This window comes from Corvus kubaryi, unplaced genomic scaffold, assembly GCF_017639235.1.
Source record: "Corvus kubaryi isolate FWS band 111438036 unplaced genomic scaffold, C.kubaryi_AGA036_p1.0 split1-37296, whole genome shotgun sequence".
NCBI lineage: Eukaryota > Metazoa > Chordata > Aves > Passeriformes > Corvidae > Corvus > Corvus kubaryi.
Genome location: NW_024582075.1, coordinates 20,423,841 through 20,440,447, shown reverse-complemented (window position 1 = coordinate 20,440,447; position 16,607 = coordinate 20,423,841). Strand labels below are relative to the sequence as shown.

The 16,607-nt window shown below is 36.8% G+C and overlaps 1 protein-coding gene across 1 annotated transcript in view; it reads right to left on the bottom strand.

The window, feature by feature from the left end:
- The window catches only part of SV2C (synaptic vesicle glycoprotein 2C), a 113,151-nt gene that overhangs the window by 10,963 nt on the left and 85,581 nt on the right, over positions 1-16,607 (bottom strand). Inside the window, exons 7-12 of the mRNA XM_042012816.1 lie at positions 14,943-15,053; positions 13,327-13,415; positions 12,810-12,974; positions 9,839-9,972; positions 8,344-8,547; positions 7,300-7,459 (exon numbers count right to left, since the gene is read on the bottom strand). Of these exons, the coding sequence (XP_041868750.1) occupies positions 7,300-7,459; positions 8,344-8,547; positions 9,839-9,972; positions 12,810-12,974; positions 13,327-13,415; positions 14,943-15,053 (863 nt within the window). The remainder of the gene's footprint in view (positions 1-7,299; positions 7,460-8,343; positions 8,548-9,838; positions 9,973-12,809; positions 12,975-13,326; positions 13,416-14,942; positions 15,054-16,607) is intronic.

Genomic DNA, 16,607 nt, shown 5'->3' with positions numbered 1-16,607 from the left:
AGCAGATGAGGAAATTTTGGGACATGTTGCCTGTGATGATTTCTGACAGAGAAACATTTGCAGCAACTCCTTGAAAATACCTTCCTCAGAGGAGAAACAAGCAAGTTAAAACATGCCCATTCTAAGCATGACCTTTGGACGAATGGGTCTGAAGGAGGAGCATGGGATACACTGAAGGAAGCATAGAAGAGCCATCCTACTGGGGTGAACTTCCAAAGCCTATAAGAAAGCAAGCAAATCTCTAGTATGGAAACATTTGTGCTACAGGGATAGATAAAGCCCAGAAAATCTGGAGGAAGATGACCCAGGATGGGGGGTCGCTACTGAGACAGAAGGAGCTCCAGACTGACAAATCTTGTGGGGTTCACAAAATCACAGAATGGGTAAGTTTCAAAGGGGCCACAGCGAGTCACCTGGTCCAACCTCACAGCTCAAACAGGGTCATCTTAGTCCAGAAGGTCAGCCCCAGCTTGTATTGGTTGTTCTTCCCCAGGTGCTGGACCCTGCATTTGCCTTTGCTGAATTTCAGATGGTTCTTCTGTTCATCTCTCCAACCTGTCAAGGTCCTTCTGAAGGGCTGCACAAAGCATGCAGGTAGGAGGGAGGTTCATGAAAAGGAAGGACTTTGTTAAAACAGACTGTATTGCAAGCAGGTAGAAAGAGGTTAAAGGCAACACAACTGGACTGGAAAACTGAGTTTACATGATAGAATAACACGAGATTGCAACTATTCTGAAGAACTCAAGGGAAGAAGGAAAGGTAGAGAGTCAGAATGGTTCTAATGTCAGCCTTACTTATGCACAGAGAGTATTTGTAAAGTTATGGTGGTGATTGGCTGTGATCAGTGTCTGCACACATAAATATGATTTTCTCAGTTGCCAATGCTGATGTAAAATCAAACTTAACTCCAAATAACAGTAACAGAAAAAAACCATAGAGAAATTAGAAACATAGTCGTCAATAGCCTCAGTACATTCAGAGGTACCGGAACTCCCCAAAGAATACATAGATCCATCTAAAACAAATTTGGACAGATACAGGCAGGAAATCTTTGGAAAAGCACAAAACATATGGGATGTTTTACTTACATTTAGTGTTGGTTTATCCTACCTTATAAAGGTAAGCTGTTTCACAGATGTTAGTTGCTTGTATCAACTAGTTATGACAGTGGTCTGAATATAATTTTCTGAGCAATTTGAACCATTTCTTTTCATGTTCTGGTCTCTACAGATGCCACTGTGCTTTAGATCTATTATAGGTTATATACCCAACATTACCTTATTGAGTTTAAAAGTAATTTTGTAATACATGCAATAACTCTTCTGTGTGAATAAAATTAAGGTAATTTCTTTGCACTGAAAAACCAGTTCTGTTTGTAAATGGACTTATTAGAATTTTGCTGATTATAAGGGGTCATTATTAGTCTAATCCCATCAGTGTTATCAAATTATAAATGAATAAAAGAAAGAAAAAATAAACTCATTTTATTGCCCTTAGCTGTCCTGATGATTAAAAAATGAACAACCCAGAAGAAGTTCAATCTTTTAATCTTTAAGCAGATTTCAGGCATGTTCTTTTGCCTAAAATAAGCACATAATTGGCATGAACAATAGGATTTTTACAGGCTTAAGTAAATTGTTGTTACGACCTGTACCTGAAAAGCATTGTCACTGTTCAAACTTACGCCTTCACACCCTTCGGTTTTAATACTGTGTTTGAATGTGTTTGTATTTAAAATCAGAACAAGGTGTTCAAACCATTGTTGAGCTCTAGGGGTAGCAAATTTGGAGTGCTTGTTTTTTTTAAAAGTGTTTGGGATTCAAACCCTTTAAAATCTGTATTAATTCATGCTTTTATGATTAATTCAGGAGAATTCCTGAATCCAGGGTAATAAAAATAGCCAGGAAATAAATATGCTGCAAATCACACGCATGTATGACTATAGTCTTTTGCAGCATTAGTACAGTCTCTGCTACAGTTTGAAGAAAGTGCAAGAGTTCTGCAAATGATCAAAGTTATGTGATGTATCATCTCAGCATCATGAACAAGATAAGTGAAAAATTACAAGGGAATGGGGCCATTTATATATATACCAATTTTCTTTATGTCGATCAGTTATTGGACAAATATTTGCATAAAAATGTCATTTTGACTTCATAAGTAATCCTCATTACAGGTCAAAGGACACCAGTAGTAAGTAGCAAGAATCCTTTGTTCAGGTAGAGAGTTCACTTAAGTCCTTCAGGCACATCAGTGAGAAAATACTGGTTAATCAGTTTGGGATTGTCTTTAAAAAAACCCCCCAGATACAGATTTTAGTATTGATAGGAGAAAAATACAGAAGTCTTTTATAAAAATGTCAAGATGAAGAGAAAGCTGGATGTTACTGTAAAGGAATTTTCCCCAATGTATTTTACTTCTGCTGCTGAGAAAGCTGTGACAAAGAAAAATACTTAGCTTCCTTTCATCCAAGGTCCACATAAAAATGGCAAGAGTCCAAACAGTTAAAAATAGAGGGATTATCCAAGCTTTTAGATTAAAAGAGCTTGTTTCCTGATTGCCACATATGTTCCTGCTTAGACCAGGTGCTTATATTCCTACATAAAATACTTCAGATCCACTTTTCCACTGCTGACAGAATATCTAAAAACTTCATTGTCCTGCAGCCGGGTGCTACTAAATGTGTGGCACAAATATTTGTTATCTTTCTTTCCAGAACTAGTTACAAAAACCAGCAAGTTACAACAAATACTTTGAATAACACTTCTGTTAGAATTGATAATATGTAAAGCATTAAAACAGAGTTTCTGAATGTTCCAAAAATTTACAGTTTTCTAATGCCCAGATGTTTTATATTCTCTTAAAAAATTAGTACAAAAATACATATCATAGCCTGATCAGTTATAGTGCTTAGTGTGCAAGTAAAACTGTGGAATTTGCCTTCCTTCCTTGGACTACTGCCCAAGGCATAGGTTTAGCATGTCATGCCTTAAAAACTTTAACATGAAATTTCAGCAAAATGCAGTTGAACCGTATCCACAGGATGGCAGTAGAAAATAGCTCTGAGGAAATCTACTGTAAGTCAATTACCGGTATTATGACTCAAAAGAACAGAAAGCTTCTCTTCTGACAGCCACACCAATACACACTTGGACATAAGATACTGTGTGAATAATATGTACTGCTCTGGGCATAGATCCTCAGTGTTCAAGAAGAAGTGAAAAAATTAAATATCATGAACTGAAGATAGGAGATATATTTCTTAATTATGGCCAAACCCTTATGAAGTTATTTCAGAGGCATTAAAAGAAGGCAAAACAGGATGACTTAATTTTATACCTCACCTTGAATTCTAAGTATTCCTGGACAAGATTCAAACCCAGATGTCTGGCAGCCATAGCAAAATGATGAATTGTTGGTTATCTGATGCAATCTGATTTATTTGCTATGTGGGAGATGATCTATTTCTATTCCACTTTCTATTTAGGTTTTGGTGATTTGTTGTATCATCTCCCTGATGAGAATCTTGGCTTATAAAGCTGGTGCTTCCCAAGTTCACAAGAAGATACTTACCATTTATGTGAAAGTAAAAATTGCATTTTAAAGTAATAAAAATGTCCTAATGTTCCTTCTTCAGAGAACTTTAACTCTCTTCCATCCGTATTTATATTACAGGCAGAGCTGAGAAACTGTGCAGTGTTATTGCAGGCCCCTTGGGCACACACATTACAATGCAAGCCATAATTACTTCATCACACAATATTTTTTTCCTGCATCACTCTGCCAATGCAGAGAACAAAGAGGGCTTGAGGGTGAAATATAAATGTAGTGAAAAAAAGTTAGTTTCCCGCATCTGCTGCTGAAACTGGAAGGTGCACTGTGAATATGACTGGGGACTGCAACATGAGAAAACAGTTTCATGGTTAAGAGAGTGGCGTGCTGTCAGAAGAAAGGACAAAATCCTTACTCCTGTCACAGAATTTGTATATGATGCAAGCAAGTCACATAAAGCTAACTAAATGGTCTTTAAGCATGCATTTCATATTTTCTAGGTGCTCAGTTTAGCGCCTTCAGGTTTATGTCGCTGGAGTGCTAGGCACCTATAGCTGTATTGAAATTACGCTTTCAGCCCATTCCTTCTTCTAAAACACTCGGTTGCTGGAATTGTTGTTGTCACACATTTCAGCCTACAGATGTCCTCTCCTGATGGACAGCAGAGTCCATTAAGAAGATAAGGTAAAATGCAAGAGAAAAAACAAGAGAAAATACAAGTTCTTTACATTCTGGAGTTGTATTAATTTACTTGCTTATTGGAAATCCACTAGTTTACATCTGGACATCATGAGTGTCTCTTAAAATTCGTGTATTGAAAAGTTTAAAAAATGGTGTTATATCAAAATATTATTTATTACTTCATACGTGTCATCTAGAAGACAGAAACCCACTTATAACCAGCATTAGTAACATCATTTGCCATTTTAACACTACTTCATCACCTACCTGAGAACCATTTGAAATCTGTACATCCTCTAACATCTCTTATTATAGCAATTGTACAGACAAACTGAGGTTTTATGAAGAATGTGAAAGCAAAAGCTAACCTAAAATAGCATAAAATTTGAAAGTACTCGTCAAGAAAGTAGGACAAGCTATGTAGTTACCTCGATTCCAGGGATCAGTAAACTGAAATGTAAATATGTAGGTGAGCGTGACTTCATACAGAATCCAAATCTGTCAAGATTTTGAAGCAACCATAACTGATGAAGAAGAAACTGAAATGTGTGCCATGTATCACACAGACTGCACATTGCAAACTGTTCACCACACTCCTACCTGGCAAAAAGCCAGTATGATCTCTAAATACCTAGAGTACGATTTATGAAACACCTTTTGTATTATACTGCACAACACCAGCAAAGCCCCTGCAGTTCAGCAACTGGCTGGTATCCAAGAGGAGGAAAAGGAGGGGCTACCCAGTCCAGGCTCTTGTGCATGGTAGCATGAACTGGCCTCCTTCCATCCACTTTTCTTTGAGCCCAGCCTCCAGCTACTCTTTGCTGCACATTTGTGGTCGTTTCACTGATAGGGAGGAAGAAAATAGTATTAAACACTGACAGAGTGAGCAAAGATTTTGTGCTTAGATTCCCTTTACAGGAGGAACTGGAAGCCAGTTTCAGGACCAGATTCACTCTGGGTGCAGGTTTGTAGCAAAAGAGAGCATCACCTTAAGTACAAAGGATTTCATATGCAAAAACAGATCAGGAAGCTTTGTGTTCCATATATGCTGAGAAAGGCTGTTCAGCCCTACAGTAACTTGCAGAAGCTGGAAATTCCCAGCAAACTGGCAAGCTGTGTCTGGCTATGGAGATCAGAGGAGTCTGAGAAGGAAAGACAGGACTGTCAGAGGTGGGCAATGCTAGTCTGATAAAAAATTTATCAGAGAAAAATTCTGGTAAGCAAGTTATTTGAGTCCCTGAAGGTATTAATTTTCAAAAAGTTCTACAAAGCATGAAGTAGCTTTGCTCCAGTCTAAAAAAAAAAATCTAGAATTGGTTGTTTACTTATGACCAAGCTGGCAAAAACTAGCAGCCATGGTTCCATCACTGTCAGAACTTCTGGGAAAAAATCTCATCTACAGCATATGTCACCAGTGTCTTTCCAGGCACAGGTAGATTCACCTATCAGCCTTTTTGTACTTGTAATACAAAGAGACAAGTTTTTTCTCAGATTTGTTGTAAAAAAGACCCCCAAAACTCAGCTTCAAGTAAGTTTCTGTTTCCAGAGAGTTATTCCTGCTTCAAACATTCAAACATCAAAAAAGATGTTTACATAGAGAAAAGATGAGTAAGAAATTGCCATAATCCCAAAGCTAGCAGAAACTACTAAAAACGTTAAAGCACAATGACTAAAGATGCCTTAACGTCTGTATAGATATATATAGATAGATATCAGTTACATTCTTTTTATCGTTCCTAGTAATAATTTTTTTTCCATTAACACCAATGACTTTTCCAATTATTTTTCTTTATTTTATTTTAGGAAAACATATGTGGCTGCTACATTCAGGAATACCCAAAAGATGGTCTTTTCTACAGGATATTTATTAGAATTATATCATAGCATTTTGGATGGTGCAATAATTCTTGCCAGAAGAGCAATTTCCTGAGGTGTAATAAAAATACTAGTACTTAATATTAAAGCTTAGTGCTTGCGATTCATAAATAGCCTGGTATCGCTATTCAATATAATTACAGCTGTGGACAACAATTTCTTGTCTGAAGAAGCATATAATTTTAAAATGGCAATGAAGGCAAAACAGAGAAATCAGTCTACACTTTTCCATATCTCTTCACCGACAACAGTGGAACCCCTTTCCAAAAAAATCACACTTGCCAGCAAGGCATCATGCATTTACAAACTGGAAATATTTTTCAGTGCATTTCAAACTTCCAGTGAATGACATAATAATTAGTAGTGCAACAAAAGAAAGGACATGGTGTCCTTTGTTAGAAATCTGGGCAATTTTACATAAATTTTTTTAGGGAGTTGAGAGGGAAGAAGTATCCCAGGCTATTCAAGATAGTGCAGCTTTTACATTTTTGCATTTCCCATACAACAGAATATGACTCATCAGTTCTTCTTTCAGTCCATTAAGCAACACAAGGTCAAGATTAAAAAGTGCCCTATATCTGAAAAAAACCCAACCCATGTCCTCTAGTGGCAATGCAGGACTTGAAAATTGTCCTGAGATTTCCTGCAAGATCCCTGAAGAGTCAAGAGCAGTGCCCAAGGTAATTTTGCTCACTTAATGTACAGTCCTAGTGGCCCTGCATACAAATTCATAGCAGACTGATTAGCAGCTCAGGGTGCTTCAGTGAGTGATACTTATCTTGATTCCCACCATTTCACAGTCAAGAGACAAAGGCAGCTGTATTGCTGGTTTGGACCAACTACTGCCTTCATAGACAGTTGAACTAGGGGAAAGTCAGAGATAGTCCATTATTGTTTTCAGAAATACTACTCATTAGCTGTGTTTTAAATTAGAGTAGCAGTTAGACCTTCTGTTTTCACATGAAACTACATTAGTGGTATTTTCCTGATTAGGTGATATTTGATGCAAAATATATTCTAAATCACTCCAAATCCCTCATTGTTTCCCTTGTCTTTTCATAGGACAAATTATTCATTTGGTCCTCTCAAAACAGCACTACCTCTGCAAGGCTCATACATAATAATTTCTATTTGCCATTTCTGCTGGTACATAGTATGTGAGGTTAGGGGAGGTGTATCTGCACATACCTTCTGTCTGTAGGATACAGCTCCACAGTAATGACATCTAGAGAGTTCCATGCTGAGATGGTGAGGCCATTGTAGAGGCACAGCATACCTATCATCATGGATTCACTGGTCCCAAACCACAGGAAAAAACAACTGATGCCAGAAAGAACCATGGAACCACCTAGGTACAAGGCAGGTGAAACAAGCATGTAATAGAGTTGGATTTAAAGAATAATCTTTGTTTTGTCTAATATTTCTATGCACAGAGTGTAGCTAAATAAGTGACCCAAATATTTGAGCTAAGAACCAAAGAGACCTCCTCTACTGATAAGGCCAGTCAGAAAGAAAAATGCTGAAGGAAGGAGCACATAGGAAAAAATATGACTCCTCAAATATCAGAACATATCACAAAGTATTAAGCCTTTTTGAATTCCCAAAGCAAGGTGTCTGAGGAAAACTACCCCCATTATTCTTTGTTTATCATCTTTTGCAATTATATATTATATATGTAATATATATGTTCATATATTATAATAAAAACATTGTATTTATTTTATTGTATTTATATATTCTCCTAGAAAATTAAGACCATGAACTACCACATAGTTATTTAAGTAAATTGAAAACAGATCTCTCATTGTAGACAATCCACAGGAGATACCTTTCAACTGTGTTCCTCTGCAAAATAGATAACAGACAAAGAACAGCTGATACTTTCCAGGAGCTGCTCCACTAGCTGAGGGTCACCTGTGCACACCTTGCTTTCCTTTCAGCTAGAGCAGAGATAAACCAATGGTTATCAGGCTCCAAAATATCATTCTAAATGTCTAGGTAATGGTCTTGTAATACCTGCATGGAAGAGCAAGGACTGATAATGTGGCATAGCAGAGGTGGCTACAGAGCCCCTTTTTCCTACAGTTTCTAAACTGGGGGCTTTTAAAAACCATACTTATGATGTCACATAAATGACATATCTGCAGAAAGAATGTTTTTCCTTTCGCTGAGCCAAATTCCTTGGAAAGAGAACATGTTACTTTTGACTTTGTATCAAAGTGAAGCCCCTACCTAGCATCGTTAACCGTCCTATTCTATCCATCAGGAGAGCGGACACAATATTTCCTGGTAACACTGCCAAAGTTCCCAGGAAATTAACGAAGTAGATCCAGTAGGCACTGTAGTCATCATCAAAAGAAATCTGGCATCCTGTCCTGATGTGAAAAAATGTGCAATTTATCAATTCACTGTCAACAAATTTATACTGCTCGAGATCTGTGGAAAGAAGAAAAAGAAACATTTCAGCTAACAGCCAACTCCATGTGTAACTTTTGATTAAAATATTTCAAGTTCAAGCCAATTTAATGACAACTTGGAGCTTTCACAGCTTTGCAAAAAGGGGGCTAGTTACTGCTCTTAATTTTGATAGTTTTTTATCTTACTAGAAAAATTTGCAGAGCTCTTGGAAAGGACCAACTAAAGCTGGAATTAGGAAGTTATATTGCTGTATTTTACCCTGCTTGAACTGTATTTCATTAAGGCCTTTCAGCACCACCTGGTCTTGCATAAAAAGCACTGGGTGTCCATGAGTTTCTATGACTCAGTCCTTCTCAGTATCAGGCCTTCTATTTCCTGATGAGACTGTCACTCATGCTCAGTTTGGTTTGATTTCCGTTAAGTGAAATACTACTGTGGAGTTCAGTTTAAACTGATTTTTGTTTCTGAGAAGGCCTCATGGTCTTCAGCTTGTCCATGGATGAGTTACTCTATGTAGTTAATTCTTCTGCCAATACCATTCCACAGGACTAGCCTTATACTTCTGTTTTTACTCCATTCCTCTTGCCAGTTTTATAAACCTGAACCAAGAATACCTTCCTTCCACATAAATATTATTGCTTGCTGTGAAACCTAGGTCTATTTATTATTATTTATTATTATTTATTATGACTATTATTTATTATGACTGCTGAAGTTACAGGAAAGCAGGAAGAAGTGCCCTATCTTTCCAACAAGCTTAGTTGGCCATGTTCTACTTTCAGTTATGTTTTATTAAACTGGGAAAAAAGAAGTCTTCTGTTTAAACATAGGAAAATATGGATTTGTATTTTTGTCAAAATACTTAGGAGATTGGGAATGATTACAGATTAGGTAGTTTGAATCCTAAACTCAGATTCCCCTGCCACAGCAAGCACAGTGAACAAAGTATTTCACCAGTCCCTTTTGGACTAAATAAAAATACAGTAGTTAAGGCTACCAGTAAAACAGTAAATGTATTTTCTTCTCTCCAGACTGAATCTCTTCAGAGATGGTTGAAATTAAAGATAAAAAATAAATAATATATTATGTTAATAAAATAAATCATTTATTATCCGAGTCAGTATTAGGCCTGCAGTATCTCTCGTAGTGAGATCCTTTCACTTCTCTGTTGTAACAAGCTGGTTGCTTTTCATATATTATTATTCCTTACCAAAGGACTTCTTCTATGTTTTATTAGAAATCCAGAAATTATAAATGTAAGATGAGAACATGCAGCTGATCAATGGGCATTTGAGGCTTTTTCTCATACCTGTGTTGTAGAAGGTGGTATTAACAAAAGTACAGTTCCTGAAGTATGTATTCAGTGAAGTAATGTCTTCAAACACACAGTTCTTAAAGAGTGAATCTTCAAAGGTTACTGATTTAAACTTCATCATAATAAACCTGCCCAATACAAAGAATTCCTGTCAGTCTACCATCATAATTTAGAAATAGCAACAGATAAAGCTGATGCAGCTATTTAGAGCTAAAAATTCTCAACCCCTGTAAAAATGGTTCCTTTGATGCATTTTGCAGGTATGATTAATGATTAACTCACTCTAGAATACTATTATTCAGAAGAAGAATTAGTGAGACAAATAGCTACACACAGCTACTGGCCCTAACTGGTAATATAATTTATTTGATAATATTTCTGTTGTTACTTGTCCTTAGTCATCAATCAAAAACAATGTCATGGCAGTCATGGAACAGCCTTGTAAAATCACAATTGCTAGTAACTTGACATTACACCTGGAAACAGGGAGATCCTGCTTCAGAAATTCAGTCCCTGGGAATAAATAAGCACTTGCAAATACAAACAAGCTGAAAAGAAAGAATTTGTCAAAGAATCCTGATTTGTCAGATGAATACACTGGTTACTCAGTTAGGCTCAAATACAGATCATACCGGTCCAAGTTTAAAAATTGTTTTCACGAAATGGTTATAACACGAATAAAAAATTACATTGCCAGTTACACAGCTAGACATCCAAACGTGTGTCCTCATTACTCCTGTGCCTATGGACACAGTTGGAATTATAATTACTATGTAAATAAAACTGGCATAAACAATTTGCTGGTAGCTGTTTTTTATTTCTGAACATCCTCCTTCCTACTGACTCTCATTTAACACCTACAGGTTTTATCAAAATATTAATAGAAAAATCAGTGACAAAGTATATTACATACAGTAACATTCTACCTCAATGTCACTAGACTAAAACAATGCTGTAAGACTTTTAAAATAAAATTCTGCCAAATAACATGATTATGCTAACAACAACAACCACAACAAAGATATAGAAATACATCATTATTTTTGTGATGTCATTCATTTCACACGTGTGAAGATGTGGAAAAAAAGGGCAGTTTTTCTGGAAGTAGTTTGAAAGTGGCAACAGTTTGAAAAGCAGTGCTTTAATTGTTGTATGTCGATAAGATCTGTTAAAATGGAAAAATCTTCCAAACACAGACCTGGCTTTATTCTAATTAAACCTGGGGTCACTAGCTAAGTATTTTTCTTATAAGAAGAGTAATAGCAGGAATAGGAACATTCAGAAAAATATGCTGTCTACAAAGGAGCAAGAATTAGAGTCTCTCACAAATAAATTTGCTGGAACCACATCTTTATGAGAAAGGAGAGGAAAAGCTAGTAATATTTTTCACAGTAAATGACTTACTAACTAATGAATTCTCTTTTTGTATTGAAGAAGAATACTGTTTTCAGTCCATTAGTTTTAGTTACTATATAATTTCTCATTCGTGACAGACTGATTAAAATCAGGCTGGAGCTCTGTGTCAACTCATTATCATTTTTCATACAGCACTTTCCATTCTAAAACGTAGACTTATTCCAGAGGAGAACAAAGAAAATATAGTGATTAGATTAGTCAGTTGAAACAGAGATGACAGACTACACGTTCTACATTCTTCTGATGCACTTTTTACCTTTGGACAGGGAGCATGTGACTACATTAAAACTGGTGTCACACTGATTTGAATTAAAACCCATCAGGAAAGCAATGTATTAAAAAGTCAAGTATTGATGGATCTTCTCATTAAGAAAGAACATGAAGGAAACACTGAGACTGAGGGTGAGTATGGTATTGAAACATTTATGAAGGAATGACATCAAATGGGTTCATACCTCTTGGAAAACATTCTGTGAATCTCAAATAACTGTCAGAGGTGTATTAAATTTGCACATTTGAAAGAGTAAATTACTGATTTAGCACAAATTAATGTAAGATTTAATGTTTTACAAGAATAATCTGCTTAAATTGATAGAACCTCAGCTGAGAGTGTGCTGTCAGTTACTGTCAAGTTACTGACAGTTCTTTGATTTAAGGAGGCCATCTACATTCTGGAAAGGAGTAGGACTTGGAAGCTATGGCTAGGCTAAAAATTAAATAACTGCTATTTTTTTCTTCAATACATAAACCTTTATGTCAAAACTCAACTACTACTACTACTACTACTACTACTACTACTACATCATCACAAAATAATCAGTTTTATTCACTTACATATAGATTTTCCTATGGAAATAGTAATTGCTTATTATCATGACTTCTAGCAGACCATTCATATGGTTGTTCTGTACGTTTCTTAATAGAAACCAGATACGTAAACCAGCTGGGTTTAATTTTCCGCTAAGTTATCTAGCTATTTGTGAAGTCTAGATAGAGCCTTAATATATTTGCCTTCAGCTAAAAAAATCACACACAGCATTGCCAGAGTGTTGTTTCCCATTTCAGAGCTGTTCATGCTTTTTATTGGTTTACAGTAATGTTCAGATTTCATTTTTCTTTGATAAGATCCTAACCTCTCAGTGTTCAGCATTTTCACAGAAGCATCTTGCATCAATAAAAAACAACAAGCAACAGAGATGAAAGTACATCTTTCCCCAGCCCCCTACAATATACTGCATATGTTGGATCTGAAAACCTTTGAATCCCACTGTGAAAGGAAGTAAAATTGACTCAGGCTTTTTGGTCTGTTTTTCAGGATGACAAGGAAGCTGGGTTTGCATGGTGGATCCTCACACAGGAACCACCAGGGCATGTACATTTCTCCCCACGCTCATGAGTCATAAGAAATTAAGAACAGAAATAAATATTCACTAAAAAGTAACAAAACCATCTATCATTACCTCATGGAAAAAACTGGGTTATTAGGATGAGCTTTAAAACATGCATCTGTTTATTCCAACTAAGCCAAGATATTAGGAAATCTCTAAACCTGTCATTGATGTATTCTCCATTGCTGTGAATCTGATTTTCCAGTGTGAAGTTGAAGACAAAATGTGACACCTCCTCATTGCGGAAATGTTTCACTCGGGATGCATATTCGTCGGACTGCAGATGTTTAATGACATCAGGAAACCAGACAGATAAGCCATAGTAGCTGTGAAAACACAGAAAAATTTCAGGCACTAATCTCACTCATTCAGAAATCTGTGTGAGGTGTGAACGAGCAGCTCTCTTGGCCACTTATGTGATGGAGCTGTTGCTCCATTAGAATAAAATGCTCCATAAAATAAAATTATTGAAAGATGCTGACACCAGAAGATGTCAGTTTTCAAAAAAGTTATTCCTGATCAGTCCGGTTTCAACCAAGAACAGACTAACTGACAAATATAACATTTTGTGGAAAGATCCTGAATAAAACAGATGATCATAGTGTCAGAAATTTACATGCAGATGATTTTTATGTCTGTCAAGGCTATAAAAAATGGTTTAATCTCAACCACTCTTACCCAAAAGACAGGGTGAACCACACAGCTGTAAGTTTGATTGTATTATCCTTCACCGGGTAGTTGAAGCATCTCATAAACGTCAACCAAATCTGTAAATCGTTACAAAACACATTTATTTACATTTTATTTTGAACAACTTTCTTAAAGGCTAGAAAATTTTTGATTCTTCTTTGATTGCTTCTGCAGGGCATGAGAGACAGCAGATCAGCTCTCTGGCCACACTTCTTTTGATGTAGCCCAGGATGTGATTTGCTTTCTCAGCTGCAAGAACATATTGTAGGCTCATGTCAATTATTTTCTAACCAGCGTGGACTGTATACATTAATTCAACCTTACTCTGATCACCTCAAACTTTCCTAATCTCTAGCCAGCTTCATTTTACTTTCTCAAATAAATCAAGGATTTTCTCAGAAATATTTCCTTCTCACTTCCCAGTATTAGACAGACTATATTCCATAATTAAACAGGGATACAATCAGAGTGTGATCGATCATAACCTGCCATGGCTAGAAATTGATGCCTGAACTATATGAGGATAATGTAGGACTACCGCAAGGTCAGAGACAGTATAGTAGAGCTGACTGATAATGGTGTTCTCATCTCTCCCCCTCTCTCCTTTCAAGAAGATCTCCTTCCTTTAAAGAGAGGAGAGGAGAGGAGAGGAGAGGAGAGGAGAGGAGAGGAGAGGAGAGGACAGGAGAGGAGAGGAGAGGAGAGGAGAGGAGAGGAGAGGAGAGGAGAGAAGGCCCCAACACCCATCATGCAATGTAGAAAGTGCTCTGACCCAGGGTCTAGTCTAGTGAGGTAACAAGGATGTGAGCCAACCAAGCTGCAAGTCCTTAAAAGATGGTTTAGTAAGATGCTGAAGCATATTATTTCAATCTTCAAGTGCTCCATTTTTGGTCAGTAACTGTAAAAGTAGACAGTTCCTGGAATTTTTTCTTTTCCATGGGGAAAACGTGACAAACCTTGGTTTGCAACACTTCATCATAGTTCTAGACAGCTTAAAATGACAGACTTTTAATAGCTGTGAAAAGACAGTTTTGAACTTCTAAAATATTAATTAATGAGGCTTTTTTCAATTTTCATTGCAAGGCTCAAAGATAGTATGCAATTTTGTTTTTACAAAAAAAGTAACAAAAGGATAATGAGCACAGTGCCAGCAAGCTTGTATTAAAATCTGAAGTAGCTCTAAAATATTTTTCTGGTAAAACATTTGACATACCTAAAAAGTACATGCAGATACAATGCCTTATAAAGGCATTAGTTTATGCAATTTATTCATTAATATATTCATGTGGAATATTGATCCACATTCTCAATACATAGTTATTTTGTGCTTTTTATGTCTATCAGTATGTATTATTAGCTATTACTTCTGTGAGGATGGATGCAGCATTTTCCTCCTCTGAAGCTGGGATAAAGCTCTGTGATTCACCTGCATTTTTTTCTGGGTCAGGAAACCAAAATCTTACACTGGTTCCTGATTCCCTCAGTTGCATGGAAAATGTAGCATTGCAGCTATCAACAGCAGGAACTCAGCAAATCCATCTCATTTCTGAAAGTTAATTAAAAAGGAGGAACGTAGTTACAGAATGAACAGAGATGTTACTTACACCATACAGCTCTGTGCGGATTCTTACAAAACACCTCCTGTACCAAGTTCCAGTATCGCTCTCTATTTCTATGAGCTCATCTATCTGCTTTGGTGTTTTGATTCTGGTAACCTAGAAATAAAAACAGAACAAAAATATTTGTATTTTCTAGAATCATGAACTGCCTATGGAGGAGTATTGGTGGGGTTTATTACACCCGGTCTACTAAAAATGAGCAGATACTCAGCCTGTGTCTACACTAGAAATGCTTTAGATTTATAAAGGAATAGTAGCACATTGTGATGCCAAAGTCATTATGGATGCAACTGTTTCAGAAAAGCTCTAGATATGCAGGAAATAAGTTCCTCTGGCTACAATAAGCTGTTGCTGCCATATTCTTCTAGAGTGGTATATCTGATGCTACAAAGGATAGGATTAATTTAAAACACCAGTTAACCATGTCCAGAATTTGCCCTCAAATTGTTTTCGACTTGCTATCACAACATTGTTGGAAGCCTTTTGATTAAAGACACAGCAATGAAAATACAAGTATTCAAAATGTCATGAATTAGTAGTTGGACAAACTTTTTATTATTTTGTTATTTTCTCTAGTGTTAAACAGAGAAGAGAGAAGAGATGAGGTGAAATGATTTGGAACCAAGCATGTTATTGCTGTTATGAACAATCACCTACTTATCTAAAGTGAAATGAGATAACAGACATCAGGGAAAAATACAGAATTACCAGTGACAGAGAATGTAATGCATCCTACAATGCTAATTTTTACTTTTACTCAGTTGTGTAGGAGAACAAGGATGTGTTGCATGGTCTTTCCAGACACAGGATCTGATAAACTTACACTACTGTATGGTTTTGCTTTTAGTTTCTGCTCTGATCCCAGCTTCATAGTGATATCACAAAAGGCATTGTATTCATCCACAGTTTTTCTCAAAAGAAGACAAGGAGAGAACAGAAAGAAAATGAATAAAATGGGGAAAGGGACTGACACAGAAGGAAGGAGAGAGCAAGAGACTGAGTGTCTGATGTTTGGCTGCAGTTTCTGAAGTTAGCCATAGCTTGTGTTTCTTCTTAACAGAATGGGCACATCCCCTGCCCCCACCTCCAATGTATCACACTGGATTATAGGACATCAGGGAATAGCAATACTGATGATAAAGCTCTAGTTTTGAGCCTACTGCTTTTACAGATGTATACTGTTTGAGATGCAACAGCAGCCTCATCCCATGAACAAGAACATAGGAAAGCCCACTGAGCAGTTTGAGGTACAACTGCCCTCATTTCTGAAGTACTACAGCTCACTGTTTTGCCAGATCATGACTTTTTCTAAAGCCTGTAGCCTTCTTGTCATGCCTCGTCCAGTAATCCTGTCTCATCATTCCATCGATCTCAAGCTTTTCTTAAACTGCTTTTATGAAATGTGTTACACAAAAGACTGAGTCAAGTCCTCAAAACTTATCTGATATCTCCTACATACAGAAATCCTTACATACCACTCCTCTGGGCAGAAAGGGGATGCCTTTTGAATCCCACTCTTGTGGGCACAGGGACAGCCTTTTCACCATACTGGGCACCTGACTCAGTTGGAGCTGTGGAGACTGGGGGAAACACGTATCCTAGGACCCCTGTATGTGACTGCAGACAAAAGTTCCCTGGCCTTGGTGGTTC